This window comes from Pseudochaenichthys georgianus, chromosome 12, assembly GCF_902827115.2.
Source record: "Pseudochaenichthys georgianus chromosome 12, fPseGeo1.2, whole genome shotgun sequence".
Taxonomy (NCBI): domain Eukaryota; kingdom Metazoa; phylum Chordata; class Actinopteri; order Perciformes; family Channichthyidae; genus Pseudochaenichthys; species Pseudochaenichthys georgianus.
The window spans coordinates 30,635,659-30,659,115 of record NC_047514.1 but is presented as its reverse complement, the minus strand read 5'-3'; the positions used below and the strand labels follow the sequence as shown (position 1 = coordinate 30,659,115).

Here is a 23,457-nt window from a genome sequence, read left to right as displayed (position 1 = left end):
ACAGAAGTCAGAAGAAGAACATTGATTCAGTAGGGTCGCCTTGAAGAGATCATTTGGTTTGCTGACTAACCTATTAACCCTCTGAGTGTATTGCAACCAAACTTTGTATTCATTTCTGCATGGCTGATTTATTTTCCCAGAGAGAAGTCTGAGTTTTCTCAAGCTGCGGCTGCTTTGCAAAGAGAGAAAGAAACCCATGAGACCTGCAGACAACAACAGCTACAGGTTTAAAAAATAAGAAGGAAAATAAAAGGTGTTTTGTGTCGGTTAGCCCTATCTTGGTTATATAAACCTCGTGATATCATCCCGCCTATTAATGGAGAGCCTGTTCATTTCCCTTTACATTGATGTCCCTTTTGTAATCATGCATCTTTGGGATGAGCAGCGCAGCGGATAGTGTGTGTGTGTGTGTGTGTGTGTGTGTGTGTGTGTGTGTGTGTGTGTGTGTGTGTGTGTGTGTGTGTGTGTGTGTGTGTGTGTGTGTGTGTGTGTGTGTGTGTGTGTGTGTGTGTGTGTGTGTGTGTGTGTGTGTGTGTGTGTGTGTGTGTGTGTGTGTGTGTGTGTGTGTGTGTGTGTGTTTGGGGGGGGGGTTCTATCTAGTGAAATGTGAAAATGTTCCCTGCTAGAGTCAAACGGTGTATTTTCCGTGTGGGATGGTGTCAGCAACACAAACAATGGAGGAATATCTGTTCAGTGAAGAGTCCAGGTGTTTTTCTAGTGGAAGATCGATGGCACAGTCACAGTATGAAGATTAATTAGATAACGCTGTGCTGATTATTGCATCGATCAAAAAGACAAACAAGGCTCATTTCCATTGAAGGCCATCTCAGTGCAGTCGGACATAGACAAGTAGTGCCGATCCCATATCTCCACAATATGGTTCCCTTATTCCATGTTCACCCCCTCATATCCACAGTTTTCACAGACGTTGGTTACACAGGGTTTGCTCAACGTGTTAGAGTTGGCTGACCTGTGGCCAATCCGGGTTAAGGAATGCAGCGGGTGTGAACAGCATGAAGGGGAGGAGCCAGGCTGTTCATTCTCTACTCTTCACTGTTGGTTGTTTAATTAATCAATTGTAAACATGTCTTGTTTATTCCTTTTTACTGATAGGGTTGGTGGTTCAGTTGAGCACAGATAATGGATAATGTATTGAGGTAAAGAGAAATGAACAGGCTTATCAAAGGTGTGTGACATTCTGAATACACGTCACATTAATGAAGATACAATCAACCAAACACACATTTTCCAGTTTATTCTGATCTACAGTCGTATACTTTAAACACACACTCTAAAAGTGTGTGTGTGTGTGTGTGTGTGTGTGTGTGTGTGTGTGTGTGTGTGTGTGTGTGTGTGTGTGTGTGTGTGTGTGTGTGTGTGTGTGTGTGTGTGTGTGTGTGTGTGTGTGTGTGTGTGTGTGTGTGTGTGTGTGTGTGTGTGTGTGTGTATCAGGAGCTTCAGGAGATGCTGGACAGACATCGCTCTCAAAATGAAGCATGGCTCAGAGCGAGAGCCGAAGAGAACGACAGAGAGAGGAGGGAGCTCTGCAGACTCAGAGTGCGTACGCACACACAATCACAAAACATATTTCAATTTCCTGTTTAACTGACTTTCTATCTGGGGTGCGTTTATTTATCCAATTTCTAAGATTCTTAATTCTAAAATGAGAGCGTACTGTAGTTGTTCTAAGCGGCTCACACAGCAAATTTGAAATCTAAAATTCAACACCCATCTAGTTAATTTTAACACTATGAAAGAGTTTATATGGAAACCACCAGCAAAGTGTTAAATTAACACTTTCCAAAGTGTTGACAATATAACTCTATCACAGTACTATACCAACACTGAACACCAACACCGATAAGAACAACACTAATAGTGTTGGCTGCAGCTTCAATGTTACACTGTCCTGGTGTAGAGTAACACTACAGTAGTGATACATCTTCTCCCATTTAACACCTTTGCGAGTTAAACATGTACACTAATAGTGTTGCAATGTTACACTGTCCTGGTGTAGAGTAACACTACAGTAGTGAAACAATTTATCCCATCTAACACCTTTAACACTAGAACCGCCAACGGGTCAATTTTAACCGCAGCTGCTTTTTGATTGTAACTTTTTTTCAATAAAATATTAAAGTCTCCCAGTCCGTGACTTTTCCTGAAAGTGTGTTATGTAGCACCCTCTGTTGTTAAACATTGTCAATATGAAGTCAGATTGAAAAATTGCCATTTATACCTATATCCGCCAGCAGATAATGTTTACCTCATAGAAAATGCAGCGATTTTCGCACTATTGATTTTGCGCTTAAACATAAACATGACGTGTTGCTATAGCAACGCCTTTTGTCTACTGCGGTTCCTTATAGAGAGATAGATTGAGAGATAGATTGAGAGAGAGAGAGAGAGATGGATAGATAGTTATAGATAGAGAGAGAGAGAGAGAGAGAGAGAGAGAGAGAGAGAGAGAGAGAGAGAGAGAGAGAGAGAGAGAGAGAGAGAGAGAGAGAGAGAGAGAGAGAGAGCCGGTCATATTTCCGAAATGGACAAAAGAAAGAGACTCATGAATGTACAGGAGGCTTTAGCGTTGCTAAACCATCTGAGCAAAGAAGAGTCTGATGGTGGGGAGGTGTCAGGACTGAGTGATGTGTCCTGGGTTTGTTCTGCCTCTGATGGGTCATCTGACAGCGATCCTAAGCCTCCGCGGAAAGTGAGGCCATCCTATCCTGACCCTCCGCGTGAAGATGGGCCTACTGATGTACCAGCCCACGCAGAAGGTAAGATACAAATAAATAGAGTAGGTGAGGTCCTGATAATTTATTCCGGGAAATTACTGTAAGTTTACTGCTTGGCTCAGATCCACCAACGTCAGCAAGATCTCACCTCTATTAACTCCTGAAGAACCAGGTTCAATGAACTGCTGTTTCAATTCAGACAACTCTTTAATCTGTTTAAGCGATCCCGAAGGATTTAGATATCAGAAATGAGGTGTGACTCTACCTAAGTGTGTGTGGCAGGGTGCAGTCTTAGCTTTGAAGCAGGAGAGGAGAGCGCAGATGTCCTTTAAGTTGTTCCAGTCCAAAAGTTGGGATCAGTTTATTTGAAGAAATATAGGTCCAAACTAATACAGGGTTTTTACCTTCTCTCTTTACAACATTATAATCATACTAAACATATCATGCTGTGATCATGTTCAAATATGAAACTTTAACTCAGTCTTACATTTATTACCAAAATTGTAATTTCAACTGCTCAATTCAGTCGTGATTTCTAAATCTCCCGATAGAATTTAGAGGCATTTCCTCATAAATGACGGTGATAATAAAAAGCACATTCAAACTTTCATTTTCACCCAATCAATTCACATCAATTTCATACCTTTTTTCCGACACAGACGGCGGGAATAACATTCAAAAACCCATTCCTATCCGCATGAATTCGGAGGAAGGTCCTCACAGGTGGCGGGCCTAATATTCACAAACACATCTCCCATCAAATCATTCCACTCAGTTCACAAAGAAATTCACTCAGCATTCAACCAAGAAATGTTGAGAGATATTTACCAAGTCTGAGAGAACCTTACCGAGAGCAAAACCCAGCTCTGAGGGACAGAGCTTACCGAGAGAGAGCATACCAGGGGAACCCCCCTCTCTCTCTCGCTCCCTCCCAAAAAGAAAGTTCCTCCCCATCCGCCAGTGTCTTTATGCTTAACAACAGGATATAGAAACCTAAGACACCTCCTCCACACCCATATTTGTGAAAACTGGGCATGGCCTCTGATGTACAGGACTGGACATGACCAGACATATTCTATATGCCATAGCCATAGGGGTCATGGCTATGGCATAAGACACACCTTCCCATGTTTGTGTAAAAAGGACATCACCCCTGCAAAATATTATTCTCGGCTATGACATAACCACCATTTTGGGGCCTCAGTATGTTTCTCCTTAAGTCCGGAGCCCCCCTCCCTGTGTACTGCTGTGAGAGGAGAGGGGAGAAACTGCCTACTCTCTTATCAGAGAGTAAGGCATAAATCATTATAGGCCTTACACTCAATTTAACAAACCACTTGTGTTTTGTTTATACTGTAAATATAGAAAAACCTAAAATATGAAGCATTTTCATTGTGGGTTATACAAGAATATAATTGATTATATTTCATTATAACTAACTTTCGTTTTAAGTATTCACTTGATATGGAGATCTCAACAACAACATAGGCTACTCCTCACTCACTTCAGTGTTCCTATCTGTCAAACACGCTCGGACACACACAGTGAAGCCACACATACACACACCATCTTATCGCTAAAAATACTCGGCCGCATATATGACTCTGATATGATAACACACACTCAACACTGCAGATAGCAATGTGTATATGCTTACCTGCTCTTCATGGGAGAATGACTAATACTACAAAATAAGACTCTAGCCTACTTTTCTACAAATCGTATAAGATAGCCTATCAAGGCATATAGATAATGCCTTTTCTTTTTACAAATGATCTTTTCATTACCTTTCGAGGCTGTAATATTATCAAATAAACATTTATGAAATATACTTAAGACTAAAGTAGTGTTTTCCTCTCTCCTATTTAGTGTGTACCACTGAGCCATCACCAGCCCAAGAGATCGGGAAAGATGGCACGGTGTGGACGGTCATGGAGCCTTGCGGAGGCACAGGGAGACGGCAGATACAGAACATCCTCACGGAGTCTGCTTGCCCAACACCACACACACGTGAAAACATTACTGACAAACTCACAGCCTTTATGTGTCTGTGTGATAGTGTAATGTTGGAGGAAATCCATGATTGCACCATTGCTGAAGCGCGCAAAGATAATGGAGACAGCTATTATGGAGCTGAAGGCCTTTATTGCGCTTCTCTACGTGAGAGGTGCATATTGTGGGAAAATCATTGAGGTGGAGAGTTTCTGGTCCGAGCAGTGGGGCAACGCGTTCTTCAACGCAACACTGTCGAGGAACAGGTTTAGAGACATCATGTGCTACCTGCGCTTTGACAAAAAGGAGACACGCCGGTACCGGTTGGCCACCGACAAGTTTCCTCACGTGAGGAAGGTGTGGGATTGTTTCGCCCCCCAATTTGAGAACCACTGGTGTAAGCCTAGTAGAAACGTCACAATACTGAGGGTGCATAAAAAAACATAATTCTTGAATTTTGATATGGCTGGATGCTAAAAGTGTTCCAATATATGTAGAAACAACACATGCAAAAATATTTGTCCAATACATGACGATTTAGGGGTGTCACCGCACATCTGTTTTTGTTGGATAAAGTGATAAACAGTGCTCAATGGGCGCCATGGAGATCTGAGGTAAACAAGACTGCAGTTCAAGAAAACTGAGGTGATCTTTCTGTTTTTGTGTTGGGTATGTATTATTACTAGGGCTGTCAGTCGATTAAAATATTTAATCGCGATTAATCTGTAGTTGTGTCTTTGTATACTTAAGTCATATTTATAGGTATTTGGTGCTCATTACATCTAGCTAACGTTAGCTAGCAATAGTTTGCTAACCACAGTTATCTATCTATGTTAGCTAAGCTATTAAGCTTAACATCAACAGTAGTAGCTATTCCAGAGTGGACAATGTCATATTCCGAGTATTGATGTCTCATGTTTATTGAGAGTAGCATTGTAGTTGTTACAGTAAATTAACATTTTAAATATAAGTATATTTGCGAGCACAGCTAGCTACTCTGGTAGTAACGGTAAGTTATGTTGAAGTTATGTACAGCTAAAATTTGAGGCTTATGCAAGCATGGTTTATCATAATTGAGTGATATTAAGTATGCCAAGATATGATTTGAAACTATATCCTTGTCCTTGTATTAAATTAACATTTTAAACCTAAGTATATTTGCAAGCACAGCTAGCTACTCTGGTAGTAATGTAAGAGTAAGTTATCATTGTAATGATGAAGTTGGACGATGTACAGCTAAAATACAGCATGGCTTATCATAATTGAATGATATTAAGTATGCTAAGATATGATTTTAAACACTATCCTTGAGCTTGTGTCCTTTTCATTCCCAGGCACTGCACAACACAACCCACCCCAGGATCCAGCTCTCCTAAGATGCTGCCCTCACCAACTGGTCCCTGCCAGACTAGCAGTCGCAGCCTGGTCTTTGGTCTGGGCCCCAGCATCACCAGTGAGGATGGCATCATCACCGGCGCCAAACTGCCAACTGGTCGTCAGATCTTACGCTGCATGCTTGCCAAGAAACCTGGTGCAAACGGAGCGTTGTCACAGTTCGAGGCAACCAAGGGTGTCCTGGAGCAGGTGCGGCCATTTTACAAGAAAGCCAACATCCCAATGGTGAGCGACAAGCGTGCCTGCCACAAGATGGTAGACTTAGTCAATGCTAACAACAAGTTGCGGAAAATCAAATTGGAGAAAATGGAGTGCAGACTTGATGCCACATTTCCGCTGTGGCCTCCAAATGTTGAAAAGCTGATTGATAACCCAGAAGACCTAGCTTTCTTGGCCAGCATGAAGACCGACAGAGTGGCCACATTTGGTGTATTGGACAAAAAGCTGCAGCTCAAGGTGAGCGTCAAGCTGCTGCAGCAGCCAGGCAGTCCCGCTATGAAAAGGAGCTGGAGGAGATGACGGCAATGTCCAGCTTGGTGTTGGAGAGTGATGAGGAGCCAGAGGAGGATACTAACACAGTCTGTCCAACATCTGAGGCCGAACCATCCCACAAGCGTAAGAAGACTGGAACAAACGTCTTCATTCCACATGACATCCTTAGCCGACCAAGTGTTGTGTCACTGGCTACAAGGTTGAAGATGTCACCAACGCAACAGGCTGCCTTCACGCGTGGCCTGGTTGCAGAGTCAGGCGGTGAATGTACACATCTCTCTGCATCTTAAGCAACAGCTGACCGAGCAAGACGCCAAGTGCTGGAGACAATCAGTGAGGAACGGCACAAGCAGTGGACACCACCTCCATTGTGCACCCTACACTGGGACAGCAAGTTAACACCGATGCTCAGCAATGTGCGCCAGTTGAAGGAGCGTCTTACAGTGGTGGTTGGAGATGCAGAGCGGCTGAAACTGCTTGGTGTCCCGGCGTATAAGAAGCAGACCAATGAGGCATGTGGAGTGATCATTGCTCGGTTGACATGCAAGTCGCTGCAGGACTGGTGCTGCGCTGACCAGGTTGTCAACATGGCATTTGACACCACTGCGTCAAACACCGGCCATCTCACAGCAGCCTGCATTGCCATACAGCTCTCACTGGGCTGACCACTGCTTTGGTCTGGGTGCCGGCACCACATTGGTGAGGTCCTCCTGAACCAGGTTTTTACAGACCTGAAGGTGGAGACATCACGCTCGCCAGAGGTTACCTTGTTCACACGTCTGAGAGAGAAATGGAACCTGTTACCACAAGAATCCAGCAGCCAATGGTCCCGTTACATTCCTGGCAACACCGAGCAACCACTCCTGGGCAAGTTACGTGCTGAACTTGTCAGGTGCGCAAAAGAAGTGCCTGACCACAAGCGAGGTGACTACCGTGAGTTTGTGCAGCTGTGTCTTGTGTTTCTGAATGCAGGTGGTGAAGAGCAGACTGCAGTGACCTTCCAACGACTGGGAGCGCTCCACAAGGCACGATGGATGGCCAAGCTGCTCTATACTCTCAAGCTGGCTTTGATGAAGCAGCACATCGCGTTGCTTCCCCAGGGCACAATTACCACACGGCAGCAGGTGCCGAAGATTCGGGCATTTGTTATTTTCATTACACACATCTATGCAAAGTGGTGGTTGACCTGCGAGAAATCTGTAGATGCTGCCTGGAATGACCTGACACTCTACCACCACCTGCAGGCATACAAGGCTGTAGATGAGGGCATTGCAGCATCCGCGATCAAGGCACTGGAGAGGCATCGCTGGTACCTGACAGGTGAGATGCTACCCCTGGCTCTCCTCAGCAGCAAGGTGCCCAATGAGGACAAGCGTGCACTTGCAAGTGCGATCTTGGAGCACAAGCCCGCTGATCTCCCCATGCACATCCCTGAGCAGCGCTTTGGCAACCACCAGCTTGGCTGATCTCGCCAATAAGGATTGCTGGTTTGGGATGCACCAGCTGCACATTGATCCAGAATGTATGTCTCGATGTGAAGGAATGGGCGACCAATGCTGCGTTAAAAAAAAGTGAGGTCAATGTATGTGCAATGAACGTGGTCAATGACTGTGCCGAGCGTGGCGTCAAGCTCACGTCCGACTTCGCCGCAGTGGCCAGGAAGGAGCAGCACCTGCAGAATGTGCTGCAGGCAGTTGAACATGACCGCAGCCAACAGCCAAACCTTCGCCGCTGCAAACGCAAGCTAATCGCAAGCTAATCGCAAGCTAATCGCAAGCTAATCGCAAGCTTGCGATAGGACGGTTACTCTTGGGTGGCGGGTGGGGAGACATATCTGGGGGGAGACACACGGGCTAGGTTCAGAGTTCAGGTTCCATTTCCTCTCTCTTTCTCCCTGGTGATGTTGCTCAGTGGAGCGGACTCTGGCACAGACTGAGCAATTAAGTCTGAAGTTTAGTTAGGGTTTGTTCTTTTAAGTGTGTCAGTATCGCCCCTTGTGTTTAACAATGAAGTCAACTAAACTTTATATGTGTGTCCGACATCCATTACTGCTGCACAAAACTCAGGGTAACGTGAACATGTCCCATTGAGCTCCATTCATTTTGTCTATGGGACAAATGAATGGAGAATCTTGAAAGTTGAATTCTGAGAAATGCCCAAGTTGCCCAAAGGGCAAACAAACAACTTTTAATTTGATAACCCTATAGAACATGTTACTGTATAAAAGTTCACTGTACTCAACATTTCCAGGTCAACCTTTTGGCAATTAGACTAAAAAAGGCACATTTTTCAAAAGTTCACAAAAGTTCATGTCTTATGGCATCCCTAAATCTCAATGGAATTCCTCAAAACTTTGCAAAAGTCATTTTTATGTTAATTGGAACACAATGCAATGCCAGCCAAATTGATATTTTGAAATTAAAATGTCCCATTCAAATTTGATGCACCCTACGCAACACCAGCATGTGGCCATCTCCACAGAAAGAAAAAAAAGCCAGAGACGGTGGAATATTATAACCACTCAAAAGTAGGGGTTGACATGCTCAACCAAATGGCTCGCCAATATTCGGTGAAAGGTATTATTATTATTGTTAATATTATTATTATTATTATTGTTATTATTGTGTAGGTCAATAGTTTTGACTAAATCCTCTGTTTCTCTCAGGTGGCACGCGTAGATGGCCCGTTGCTGTCTTCTACAATGTGCTGGATCTCGCTGCCATAAATGCCAGGTGCTGTACCAAAGCTGCATGAGCCAGAACATCCCGAGAAGGGACGTCATGTTTCAGCTGGCACACGAGCTGCGCGCTGAGTGGATGGCATCAAAAGCGCCACCACTTGTGGACGTGCTCTTCAGCGGTGCAGAAGAGCGCAGGAGAATTACCTGCCTGGTGAAGACACACTGCAAGGCTATCAGACGATTACGAAACACCAAGTGTTTAAATCAGCACTGGTAGCGATATGTTATACTTCATGCTATCTGTACAAACTATATCATATGAAAAGCTGAGAGTCCAAATATTCTATTGGTATAAGTTTCATCCCTGTGCGATCAAAACTCACTGTTCTTGTATGATAAATAAAAGAACATTTTACCTTGAAAATCAATGCATTCTAATAGCGGGTAAATTTGACCCGTTGGCGGTTTTAGGTATACAGCGACCTCTGACGGTTCTAGTGTTAAGAGTTAGAAATGTACACTGAGCTAGTGTTGAATGCACATTATACTGGTGTTGCATTTTGCATTAGCCTCAACCCTCTGGGAGTTCAAAATGAACACTAATCTAGTGTCAAATGTAGTGTATTGGTATTATGATATACAACAAACTGCCCAGCTAGAAATATTTGGTTCTAAAAACATTCTGAGAATGTTACCATTCATTGTTCTAGGAATGTTTTCAGTGTGAAGTTTTAGTTTGGTTCCTAGAATGTTCTTCTGAAAGGTTCCTAGAATGTTCTTCTGAAAGGTAGAATAACGTTCTCTAAAAACATTCTTAAAATGTTTGGTGATAACCTTCTTAAGATGTTTTTGATAACCTTCTTAGGTAGGGTAGGTAAGAATGGAGAAACCAGCTCGAGTGCGCTAGAATTTGAAACTACGCAGTCGAAGAAAATATGTCCCTTCCTTCAGACTTCCTTACAGAGCACCTCCTCCAACACACACGAACGCGCACATTACCAATGAAGGCACGAGATAAGTTTGTGCACGAGATGGAAGGCTGACAGGCAGGTAGGCAATCCAGTTATTTTATAATAATTGGTCGTGCTTTTTACAGCGCCACGGCTTCCACAGATTAATCTTTTTAATGTATTTATTGTCAAAGTATTTAATGTATTCATTGCTATCGGGATGTTAAGAGCATTCCATGGAATATAACAAAAAGTGTTTCTGAAGTTATTACCTACCATACCTTTAAGATGTTTTTGATAACATTGTTAGAACATTGTGCCCTTCTAAGGCATATAAGGCAGCTACACCTCCTGACTGTCATCCTACACCCTCTTCAGCGAGCGGCATAGGAAAGACACGGCCCCTAGTTAAAGGGCTCCGCCTGTGCATATAGGGCTAACCCCCCGTTATATCTTACACAGGCTCCGCCCTCTACTGGACTCTATGGGTACAGTGGGTGGAGCCCCGAGGGATAAACGCCCTGTCGCCCTACAACATCAGCCCACCACACTGCCCCTGACCGGCCTTTGGTTAACAGCCACCGCACCCCAACTTCCTATCATCCGGTTCTGACCGTGGAGAAGTCGGGGCCGCAGCTTACTTGGCTGGGTAGAGCCTAATTGGTCAGAATAAGCCCATAGCTCCACCCTGCAGGTGCCAGCGCAAGTGACTATACATAGACTGCGCACTACGTTTCCCAGGTCCCTAAGGAGCATGGGGAGAGTGTAAGTGCACCATGTCCCCCACACTCACACACGCTTACCTCGTGTAGAGTGTGCATGAGTCTTCCAGCCCTGTATGGGGCTTACTGCGCACCACGTTTCCCAGGTCCCTAAGGAGCATGGGACAACGTAAGTGCATTAGGTCCCTGGGGGTCAGATACAGCTTACTGATCCACAGCCCTCCTCCTTTCACCAGTCCTATGTTGGCCCAGCAAGCACCTACGATGAAAAAGGAGCCAGACATGTCTAAGAGATGCTTACCCTTATGAACGGGCCTGGCGTAGACCAAGATGCCGCCGTGCATAGGTGGACGACTAAAGCCGTCTAGCTGTATAACAGTTCCCATTGCGGGGGTGGAGACATGCACCACTGGGCGCTGTCTCCTGATCCCCTGCAAAAAACACTTCATAAGCGGTTGGCTAAAGACTGGTCTGCCGCCAAATCCCGCATGACAGGACGAGATGGCTGCTGCATACACCTTGACTGTGGCATGAGCAAGCCCGTTGTCCACCAGTAGCTATAGCCAGGGTAGAATAGAGCCCAATGTACCGGACAGAGGCTCTAGACTCCCTTCCTCACACCACGTATGTCTGTCCTCTGACAGAGTGACACGTAGCCTGCCCTCCTTCTCGATGGGGCGTACACCTCGCTCTCGATTGGGGCTGCATTGAGCAAAAACCCCAGATACACCACCTGCTGGTGAGGTATGGGACTGCTCTTCTTCCAATTGACCGCAAACCCCCAACTGGTTATGTGTAAGATCAATTGGGCTGTAGGTTCATCTCAATACCCCTCCTCGACTCCTCTCTTCCCCTCCTCCGGGACTTGACCCGGAAATCAATCAAGACACGCCATGTTGAATGGACCTGGCCATGACTACGAGGTTGTTGAGATAAAATAAAACCCTCATGCCATGGCCGCGAAGAGGCTGAAGCGCTATGGTCACACATTTGCTGAAAGTGCGTGGGGACAGGGAGTAGCCGAACAGTAGTCTGTTGTACTCGGAGGCTATCCCCTGGAATGCAAAACGCAAATACTTCCTGTGTTTTGGCTTTCTAGCAATTTCGACATGAAAGTAAGCTTCCCTCAGGTCGATGGTTTGTGAACCAATCACCCGGCTCGCATGAGACGCAGCGGTGGAAAGGCATAGAGCATGCAAATAGGATGTGGGGTGCCTTTAGAGAAAAAAACATTCGCTGAGGCCCACAACCACAGGTTCTCTGCTGCGCTCAACAAGACGGCGGAGCGGACTCCGCCCTGCCTGTTGATGTAAGCCACTGTGGTGCGGTTGTCGCTCCTTACCAGCACATGTTTGCCCTGTAGTAAGGGTTTGAAGTAGGGCTGTCAGTCGATTAAAATATTTAATCGCGATTAATCGCATGATTGTCCATAGTTAATCGCGATTAATCGCAAATTAATCGCATATTTTTGATCTGTTCTAAAGGTACCTTAGAGGAATATTTTTCAAGTTTTTAATACTCTTATCAACATATGAGTCGACAAATATGCTTTATGCTAATGTGTATTATCATTTGAACAATGACAAATATTCTCATGAATATTAAACACAACAACCTCTGAACATTCCAAATATTCGCCTCAATTCAACCTGGAACCTCTCTCATACAATACAAATGGTGTGTGTGTGTGTGTGTGTGTGTGTGTGTGTGTGTGTGTGTGTGTGTGTGTGTGTGTGTGTGTGTGTGTGTGTGTGTGTGTGTGTGTGTGTGTGTGTGTGTGTGTGTGTGTGTGTGTGTGTGTGTGTGTGTGTGTGTGTGTTGTATCGTTGGAGCTATGTGCAACTCAAGGCATATGCTCGAACGGGAGCTGCCTGGACGCTGCAATCATGAGTGTGCTGACTTTTCGTACAATGTCCCACTGTCTGCTTCCTGCATAAAGTCAAGTGCTCGGCGCAGTTGTGTGGATCGAGCGCTCCTCTGTTTTCATTGAAACAGCTCCTTATATCCGTTAGCGCAGCTAGCTAGCACCCGATGCTAACAACAACAATGCACCAGGGTTTCCGTTAGCCGGTAATTACCGGTTTTTAGCTGGTAACATTTATAAAAAAACGGTAAATTCAAAACTTTACGGTCAAAATGTCTGGTAATAATTAGGGAGGCTCCGATCGATCGGCCGCCGGTCATTATCGGCCGTTATTCACTCTTAATAGTTTGATCGGTGCTCTCTATAAAGGCCGATCAGGAGAACTGGATCTGATCGATATGGACATAAACGCGAGTGAAGTTTAACCGGACGCGAGAGAGAGATCAGATCAGCTGCTGAGTCTGACCGAGACACGCAGCTCTGCATGATCACCTGAAGCCCCGCCCTCTGTTTAGCGAGCTGCAGGAGCTGCTTGAGAAACTGACGGGCTGTCAGGAGAGAGAGGGAGGGAGAGAGGAAAAGAGGATCCGTTTCTCCCGTGTTATTATTCAAATGTAATGTAAACTTTTGAATAATGTACGTTATCTACTACAAGTAGTTTGTTTGAATGTAATAATTATGTTGTTTGTTGTTTGTGGAATAATTTATTGAAAAATGAATCTAAATTTTTCGATCTGTTACGATTATAAACTGAAGCAATATAAAAATGAGCCCCGTGAACTGAGTTTTAAACTGAAGCATATCTGCTCATAGTCCGGTAATTACCTGCTAACGGAAACTCTGCTACACAACTCTTATTATTATTATTGAAATATGACCGGTAAGTTTCAAATTTGTCCGGTAAAATAAATTCTGCCCGGACATTTGACCGGCGAGAAAAAATCCTAGTGGAAACCCTGCAATGCACGTAAGGTCTCTCTCTCGCTCGGGCCACACATACACCCCCTCCCGGTCCTCCCGATGGCCAGTCGGTGCCTGCCGGTGAGCGTTGAAGTGTGGTCTGCCACAAGCAGGCGGTAGGAGCGGGGCTGTCAGCAGCATCAGTTTGTAGATGGTATTTTAAACTCGATGCGCTCTGAAACTACGGGGTGGCCGAGGAAAAAAAATACACATGCGTTAATCGCGTTAAAATAATTAGTGGCGTTAATTTTTTTTGCGTTAACGCGTTATTAACGCGTTAACTTGACAGCCCTAGTTTGAAGTGCTGTAGGACCAATACTACTGCCCGTAGCTCTAGAAGGTTGATGTGCCGAGTTTTTGTCAGAGGCCAGCCACCACCTATAGCTCTCTCTAGGCAGGTCCCCCCCCATCCTGTCACGGATGCATCTGTGAACACCGTGACGTAGGAGGTCACCCGCCCCAGTGGAGTTCCCCTCCGCAGATGTTTTGGGGAAACAGGGAAGCAGGGGATTCCTGTCTGCTCTCTGACAGGGTGGCCCGTAGTCTACCTGCAACGAGCAACATCACCAGATACTCCACCTGCTGGCGAGGAACGGGACTGCTCTTCTTCCAATTGACCGCAAATCCCAACTTCGTTAGGTGTAGGATCAATTGGGCTATGTGGAACATTGCCTGGACCTGGCCATGACTATTGGGGCTTTCACACCAACGCGTTTCCAGGGCCGGTTCGGAGCTAGAGCCTGAAAAGCACAGTTTTTTCCTGTTAACACCGCAGCGGAGCCGGCTCTAAGCTCCGGAATCCGGTTCGTTTCAAGAACCAAACATTTTTCGGTCTAGAAGCAAGAACCGCATACATCACGCTTACGTCGGAGGAGGGCGAGATTAACCGGAGCTAACAGTTAAAGGCGATTACGGCAAATAAAAGTTGTAACAAGCAGTAGTGCTGAGCAAAGTGACTAGAACTCAACCACACACTTGTAAAAAAAAAACACACTTTATAAAGTCAGGCAACAATAACCAGGCTTCGTATGATTCTGTTGATGTGTACCTTAGTTTGACCATCCGTTCGCTGTTATTGATCATTGTGGAGAGCAGGCAGACGTTTTTGTATTATAGCAGCTATCGGAAGGAATCAATACATGGGCTGCACATGTCCGACTATAACAAGTCGAATCATAATGAAAAATACGCCAGTAAAATGTCCCTGTAGAAAACGGCTTATGTCACAATAGGATAGCAACAACAAGTAGTCAGTTAAGCTTTGGTTGCTTTGCTAACATCACCCATTTTATACCATAGAAACTTTAATAACAGCGTTGTGATTACAAACAGCGTCAATTCAGACTGACACACATTCACTTATGGGGAATTGGGGATATGTATCAGCTGCTTGTGTGACAGTCAGACAGTGAAAACTTTACATTGGCCGCAGCCGTGTGAGCTAACCCGGAGCTAACTCCAGTGGAAGAGCAGCACTGCAGCGGTCGGTAAAGGCCACTGAAACACATTAATAAACAATTAACCACGGAGAAAAGTATAAGGTTGGAGAAGTCGTTATTTAATTTAATCTGGCTTCGTATGATCCTCTTAAACCCTGAGCCTGTTTTTCAGGTTTCAGGCTCAAAAATGCTATGCCCAAAACAAATGACTATAACTTAACTTAACTTAACTAAAAGGGTTATATGAATAATTTCTTTTATCAAAGCAAGGTTACATCTGTGAGTTGGATGTAGAAGTGTCAGAATCAATATAGATGTTTCTGTGTCAGAGTACTGACCTTTGGGCACATTTTGGCACATTTGGATACCATCAGTGCCATTTGACCTTTTTCAGGTACCATACTGTAAAAATAATTTTATTATCACTATAGGTAATCATTCCATCCAAATACAAGAGTTTTTATAAAACAAAATTATTTTTAAATTACATTTTTTTTTTTATGTATGGTGTCTGTGTGTGGACTTTGCCACAGTCCTTACATGTTGATCACCCGACTAACACTTCTAGGAAGGTTTACTTACACAATAACAATTAGGAAACATACAGTAGGATACATTTGTCTCCAACAGGAGCAGATTTATTTACAAAATAACACACTAAAAAAACTACACTAAAACCGAAATAACACCACAAGCATTTTTTCGTAAACACTGGCAAAAAAGAAAAAATATACACAACCTGAATGTGTTTAGTGTTTTTGAATTGAGGCACCAGGCACTTAGTGCAGTAGATAGGTCTTCACCGTTGTGTTGCCAGCATCAGAGCACCTCCTCAGCGCGGTGGCATCTTCCCCATAATCAATCAATCAATCAATGTTTATTTATATAGCCCAATATCACAAATGTTACATTTGTCTCAGTGGACTTCACAGTGTGTACAGAATATCAGTATGACAATACGACACCATCTGTCCTTAGACCCTCACATCGTACAAGGAAAAACTTCCGGAGAAAACCCACAGTTTAAAGGGAACATGGGAGAAACCTCAGGGAGAGCAACAGAGGAGGGATCCCTCTCCCAGGACAGACAGACGTGCAATAGATGCCGTGTGTAAATTGAAAAGATAATACATTTGTAACATAGGTATTCCAAATGTTTGGAAATGCATGTGTGTATAATAGGAAGATGAATCCACGAGGATATCCATTCAGGACCGATGATCCAGGACCACAGCCACGACTCAAGATCCAGGGCTCGCGATGCAGGACACAGGACCACAGGATCATCCATGTCTCCGGATCCCGGCGTATATAGACACCAAAAAGCAAGACATTTGGGGAAGCTGGGTTAATCGGAACATGAGTGTACACGGGTATAGACAGAGAGAAGGAAGAAGTAAGATGTCCCCCGACAAACTAAGCCTATATCAGCAAAACTAGGGGCTGAATCTAATCAGCCCTAACTATAAGCTTTATCAAAAAGGAAGGTCTTAAGCGCACTCTTAAAAACGGAGAGGGTGTCTGCCGCCCGAACACAAACTGGAAGCTGATTCCACAAATGTGGAGCTTGATAAGAAAAGGCTCTGGCTCCCATTGTACTTTTAGAGACTCTAGGAACAACCAACAACCCTGCATTCTTGGAACGCAATTCCCTAGTAGGACAGTAGGGTATAATGAGTTCTTTAAGGTAAGATGGCGCCTGCCCATTAAGGGCTTTGTAGGCGAGAAGAAGAATTTTAAATTCTATCCTGTGTTCTATAGGGAGCCAGTGTAAGGCAGCCAGAACAGGAGTAATGTGGTCCCTTTTCCTAACTCTGGTTAGTACACGAGCTGCAGCATTTTGAATCAGCTGAAGCGACTTGACTGACTTCTTGGTACACCCTGATAATAAGGAGTTACAATAATCCAGCCTTGAAGTAACAAATGCATGGACTAGTTTCTCTGCATCGTTTTGAGGCAAGATATGCCTGATTTTTGCAATGTTACGTAGATGGAAGTAGGCGGTCCTTGAAATTGATTTTATGTGGGTGTTAAAGGATAAATCCTGATCAAATATAACACCAAGATTCCTAGTCTCACTGGAGGCCAAATTAATGCCATCCATAGTTAGTATATCTTTAGATAATTTGTTTCGTAGATTCTTCGGGCCAAGTACAATAACTTCAGTTTTGGTCGTGTTTAACATCAAAACATTTAAGGTCATCCACGTTTTTAAGTCCTTGAGGCAGTCTTGAATTTTATTTTGATGATTAATTTCATCAGGCTTGATTGATAAATATAGTTGAGTATCATCCGCATAACAATGAAAGTTTACAGAATGATTCCTTATAATATTGCCTAACGGAAGCATATATAATGTGAACAAAATAGGTCCGAGCACTGAACCCTGTGGCACTCCATGGCTAACTTTGGTTTGCATGGAAGATTCATCGTTAACACGTACAAACTGAGAGCGTTGAGATAGATAAGACCTAAACCAGCCTAAAGCAGTTCCCTGTATGCCAACTAAGTGCTCTAGTCTTTGCAATAGGATATCATGGTCGATAGTATCAAATGCAGCACTGAGATCGAGCAAAACAAGAATAGAGACACGTCCCTTGTCTGAGGCTATTAGAATGTCATTTGTGACTTTAACCAGAGCTGTCTCTGTGCTATGATGTGTTCTAAAGCCAGACTGAAAATCTTCAAATAAATCATTGTTTTTTAAGTCATCACACAGCTGTTTTGCGACCGCTTTCTCAAGAATTGTTGAGAGGAACGGAAGATTAGAAATAGGTCTATAGTTGGCTAAAACCTCTGGATCGAGGTTGTGCTTTTTAAGAAGCGGTTTCATCACTGCTACTTTGAATGATTGTGGAACATAGCCTGATAATAAAGACATATTCATAATATTTAATAAAGAAGTGCTAATTAATGGAAAAACTTCCTTCAACAGCTTAGTTGGAATTGGGTCTAACATGCACGTTGATGGTTTAGAAGAGAGAATCATTTAATTTAATTGTTCAAGGTTAATGGCTGAAAATCATTCTAGTTTACAAATAGTAGCCTATACACATATGTGTATACTGTTATTTCACACACACTATAGTGTATATATATAGGCTATATATATAGACTAATATACAATACAGCTTTATTTATAAACTGCTAATAGTCAATGTCTGTAGAACTACAAAACAGCATCCATTTGGCGTGTGTGGAATAACAGTATATACAATACAGCTTTATTTATATACTGCCGTGTTATAGTCACGAAATACAATTAATCTATTTATACGTTCACCAACATGATGTTGTCATTGTTTTAGTTTCTCACGGAACGATAACGCTACAACAAATCGGCGTCCATTTTGTATTTTGCGAGTGTGGAATTACTATAGGCAAGGCAAGGCAAGGCAAGGCAAGGCAAGTTTATTTATATAGTACTTTTCAACACAAGGCAATTCAAAGTGCTTTACAAAAAATGAAAGACATTAAGCATTAAAAAGAAAAGCTAATAAAATAAACATTAAAAGGAAAAATACATGGATAAAAGTTACAGTGCAGTTTAAGATATGAATAGTTCAATTAAAAGCAGCGACAAAAAGAAAAGTCTTCAGCCTGGATTTAAAAGTAGTAAGAGTTGCAGCAGACCTGCAGGTTTCTGGGAGTGTGTTCCAGATATTTGGAGCATAATAACTGAACGCTGCTTCTCCATGTTTAGTTCTGACTCTGGGGACAGAAAGCTGACCAGTCCCTGAAGACCTGAGAGATCTGGATGGTTCATAATTTAGCAGGAGGTCAGTAATGTATTTTGGGCCTAAACCATTCAGTGCTTTATAAACCAGCAGCAATATTTTGAAATCTATTCTTTGACACACAGGAAGCCAGTGTAAAGACTTCAGAACTGGAGTGATGTGATCCACTTTCTTAGTGTTAGTGAGGACTCGAGCAGCGGCGTTCTGAATCAGCTGCAGCTTTCCTGTGACCTGTGAAGACACCATTGCAGTAGTCGAGTCTACTGAAGAGAAAGGCATGGACAAGTTTTTCCAAATCCTGCTGTGACATTAGTCTTTTAATCCTAGATATATTCTTTAGGTGATAGTAGGCTGATTTAGTAACTGTTTTAATGTGACTGTTGAAACTCAGGTCAGAGTTCATGACTACACCTAGATGTCTGGCTTTATCTGTTGTTTTGAACATTGCACACTGAAGCTCAGCGCTAACTTTTATACGTTCTGACTTGGCTCCAAAAACCATGACCTCAGTTTTATCGTTGTTTAATTGGAGAAAGTTCTGACACATCCAGTCATTGATTTGTTCAATGCACTTACTCAGTGTTGGAAGCATAGTCTCCTGGTGAAATTGTTACTTACATTTGTGTGTCATCTGCATAGCTATGGTAACTTATTTGGTTGTTCTTCATTATCTGAGCCAGTGGTAGCATGTAGATGTTAAAGAGAAGAGGCCCCAAGATGGAGCCTTGAGGAACCCCACATGTCATATTTGTCAACTCAGATGTGTATTTACTAGTGCTGTCAAAATTATCGCGTTAACGGCGGTAATTAATTTTTTGAATTAATTGCGTTAAAATATTTAACGCATTTAACGCATGTGGCACGTATGGGGCGGGCCGCCCCATACGTGCCACCAGTGGCAGCGCCAGGATATGGCTGGGGTAGGCTACACCCATACCAAGAAATGGCTTAGCCCCACCATGAAAAATGATGTTAAAGTAAGCAAAATAAAGTCTGCCAACTCGCGCGGAGTAAATTGCACAGACAGCAGTTAGTAAGATTGATTTCAGTAGCCACGGTTTTGAAAACTTTTGTCACGTAGTGATCGTCTTCTCAATAGAACATCTTTGATAACGGCGTGGTGTTGTTGCAGGAAGTCCCGACGGAGAATACTTTTGCTGTAGTACAGGGCAGAGCCATATAATAGTAATAATATGGCTCTGGTACAGGGGTGCACATAACTGGTACGCAGGTTATGTGCGTAATCTGAAATGCATACCGTCACTTGTGTCACAAAGCGCATTTGCGTACCGACGTACTTGTGAAGCTTTTCCAGAAGGCGGTTAGATCACCGGACGACAGAGTCGGTCTCCGTGTGCACAGACAGGGCTGCTGTTAACGTCGGTCTGTACAACGGAACTGTGCCAAAACTACGCCAACCGGCTGCGGAGGGAGACTCCCCCCATCACTGGAGAACTGCGCTAAAACAGCTGATCACAACGTCCACACTCTGTGGTCACGAAGTACTCCACTAGCAGCCCCCCCCCCTCTGTCGACTTTCCTGAAGTACTCCCCCGTTGATAGAAATCAACACGTAATGAATTAAGACCCCACGGTTTGATGATTGATAGGTGTGTGGGTTGTCTTTCATTTTGACATGCAGAAAAATGTTATAATAAACATAGATACTGTATGTTAAATTGATATATCCTCCTTCTTTCATGTATCTTTCCATTCCCACCACAATATACATAAATAAATGGCATATTTTGGACATAGTTCGAATGGTGATTAATCATGATTAATTCATTTTTAAGCTGTGATTAATCTGATTAAATTTGTAATCGTTTGACAGCCCTATTATTTACCTATAGAAACAAAGTTGTTTCTGTCCTTTAAGTAGGATTCAAACCAATTTAGAACTGGTTCCGAAAGTCCCACCCAGTTTTACAGTCGGTCTAGTAATATGCTGTGGTCAACAGTGTCAAACGCAGCACTGAGATCTAATAATACTAACACTGAAGTTCTGCCACTGTCTGTGTTTAAGTGGATGTCATTAAATACCTTTACAAGAGCAGTCTCAGTGCTGTGGTTTGGACGAAAGCCTGACTGGAACACATCCAAACAGTTATTTAAATGCAAGAAATTACTCAACTGTTGAAAAACAACTTTTTCAATGATTTTACCTAGAAATGGGAGGTTTGATATGGGCCTGTAATTGTTCATTACTGAAGCATCTAGATTATTCTTTTTTAAGAGCGGTTTAATGACTGCAGTTTTCAGGGCCCGTGGAAAAATACCTGAGTGAAGAGATTTGTTTACTATATGAAGTAGTTCTGAGGCCATGCAAGGTAAAACATCTTTGAAAAATCCTGTTGGAATAATATCAAGGTAGCAGGAGGAGGATTTCAGAAGTTGTATAATGTCCTCTAGGTCTTTATCATTAATCTGATGGAATTGTGTCATGATGTCTGAATTGATGTTAAGTGGACACGGAGACAACACATTTGCTGTTCCTGATGCAGAGGCACTGACTGCTTGTCTGATTTTCTGAATGTTGTCAGTGAAGAAGGAGGCAAAATCATTGCACGCCCTGGTGGATAGAAATTCAGAGACTACTGACACTGGGGGGTTAGTTAGTCTGTCGACGGTAGCAAACAAGGCACGTGCGTTGTTTTTGTGTTTGGTAATGATGTCAGAGAAGAAAGATTGTCGTGCGTTTTTCAATTCCAAATTATAAAGGCCAAGTCTCTCTTTATAAATAATAATAATAATAATAATCCTTATATTTATTATAGCGCTTTATCAATGACTCTCAAAGCGCTTTACAAATACAGATATGTAATGGTCATCTACTGTGGACAATACCCACAGGAGCAAATTTGGGTGAAGTGTCTTGCCCAAGGACACAACGGCCTGATGCAGTGGGGCGGGAGGGGGTTTCGAACTGGAGTTCCCCAACGCCCCCTTGATCTGATGATCAAACGCACAGACCACTGCGCCACCCGTCCCCTAAAAATAGATAATAGAGATATTTTCTTCCTTTACCTTAATTGGAGCAATGGCATCTATAACATTTTTAATTTTTGAATTAAAATGATCTACTAGCTCATTTACTGAGGTGTTAGCAGGGGCAAGTGTGGTAGAAAAATTCCATACGCCCTTGATCCTGGACCCCACACATATCAGTGAGAGTTTGTTGTGTTTTGTACACACACATCCTTATCAGGAGACGGAGACTGCAGATGCTTTCTTGAAGGGAGGGGAGGTGGTTGACGTAGGTACGGTGATGGAGACGGGGGAGATGGTGCGGGTGTAGAGGACATGCTGCCAGGGTGGGGAGGTGGTTGACGTAGGCGCGGTGATTTTGGTGGGCGTCGTTGAGGAGCGGGGGTAAAGGACATGCTGCCAGCCCTGCGTATCGCTTTAGTTTGGTCTTTGAACTCCAGGAAGGAATCGGTGCCAACCCTCTGTATCTCCTTTGTGGGTTCAGCGATCTCCAGGAGGGTGGGCGAGGGTGAAAGGGTGAACGGAGTATCCTCAAAGGCGTTGACAGGGGGTGGGGTGACGGGCGGGGGAGACTCCTCCGTGTGTCTCATATGTCTCCCATAATCAGAACATGCCTCAGGCAGGTGCAGTGATAATTCTTCAGGGTTTTCTGAGCGATGTGTTGTGTCTTTCTCCTGTTTTGATTCCTCTTGCCGCTTGTCCTTGGCAGAGGGAACAGATTGATGACGCAGGCAGTTGAATATGTTAGAGATAAACAATTTCACTCCTGACTTGTTCAGGGAAACTCCATTTGCCTTGAAAAGATGTCTGCGGTCCCAGGAAAAGTTAAAATTGTCAATAAAATGGACAGAATGGTCAGTACAGGCAGTTGAAAGCCAGGTGTTCAGTGCAAACAGTCGGCTGAATCTCTCCACTCCTCTTCTGACTGGCGGTAGAGGGCCACTGATGAACACATCTGCATTTAGAGAACTGACAGTTTCCAACAAACATTTAAAGTCTTCTTTCAGCACTTCTGACTGTTGTTTCACAACATCATTTGTTCCAATGTGCAGAACCACATTCTTCACAGTCGGATGTTCAGCCCCAATATGCAGGATCTTCTCAGCCAAGTCAGAGACCACATCCTTGGGAAAACAGAGTACTTTGGTGTTGTTCTTATTACACAGACCTTTTACATCTCTTACAGCAGAGTCACCCACAATCAGAGTTTCAGGCCTAGTTGTTAGCTTTCCCTCTAGCCTTTTACTTTTGGAGTAGCTATTGGTCCTTACCCTGCTGTGTGAAGAGGACAGGTTATCCAGGTCATCAGAAAGAGATCTCCGGCTCTCGGTCAGCGGAGCGTATCTGTTCTGGATTGGCACACTTGGTGGTTTAGGAGGATTGTTTGTAGTTCTCCCTTTAGCAGCTGTCCACAGCTGTTTCCTAGTATGAATAGGGGTTGAAGAGGCACTCTTCCTGGGTGATAACAATGCAGGCCAGCCGGTCGCATCACAGATTTCAGAG

General features: G+C 43.7%; 1 protein-coding gene across 1 annotated transcript in view; it reads left to right on the top strand.

Annotated features, from left to right (window-relative positions):
* Positions 1 to 23,457, top strand: part of LOC139434889 (rab9 effector protein with kelch motifs) — a 147,265-nt gene that overhangs the window by 115,965 nt on the left and 7,843 nt on the right. Inside the window, 1 exon segment of the mRNA XM_071204932.1 lies at positions 1,453 to 1,557. Coding sequence (XP_071061033.1) covers positions 1,453 to 1,557 — 105 coding nt within the window.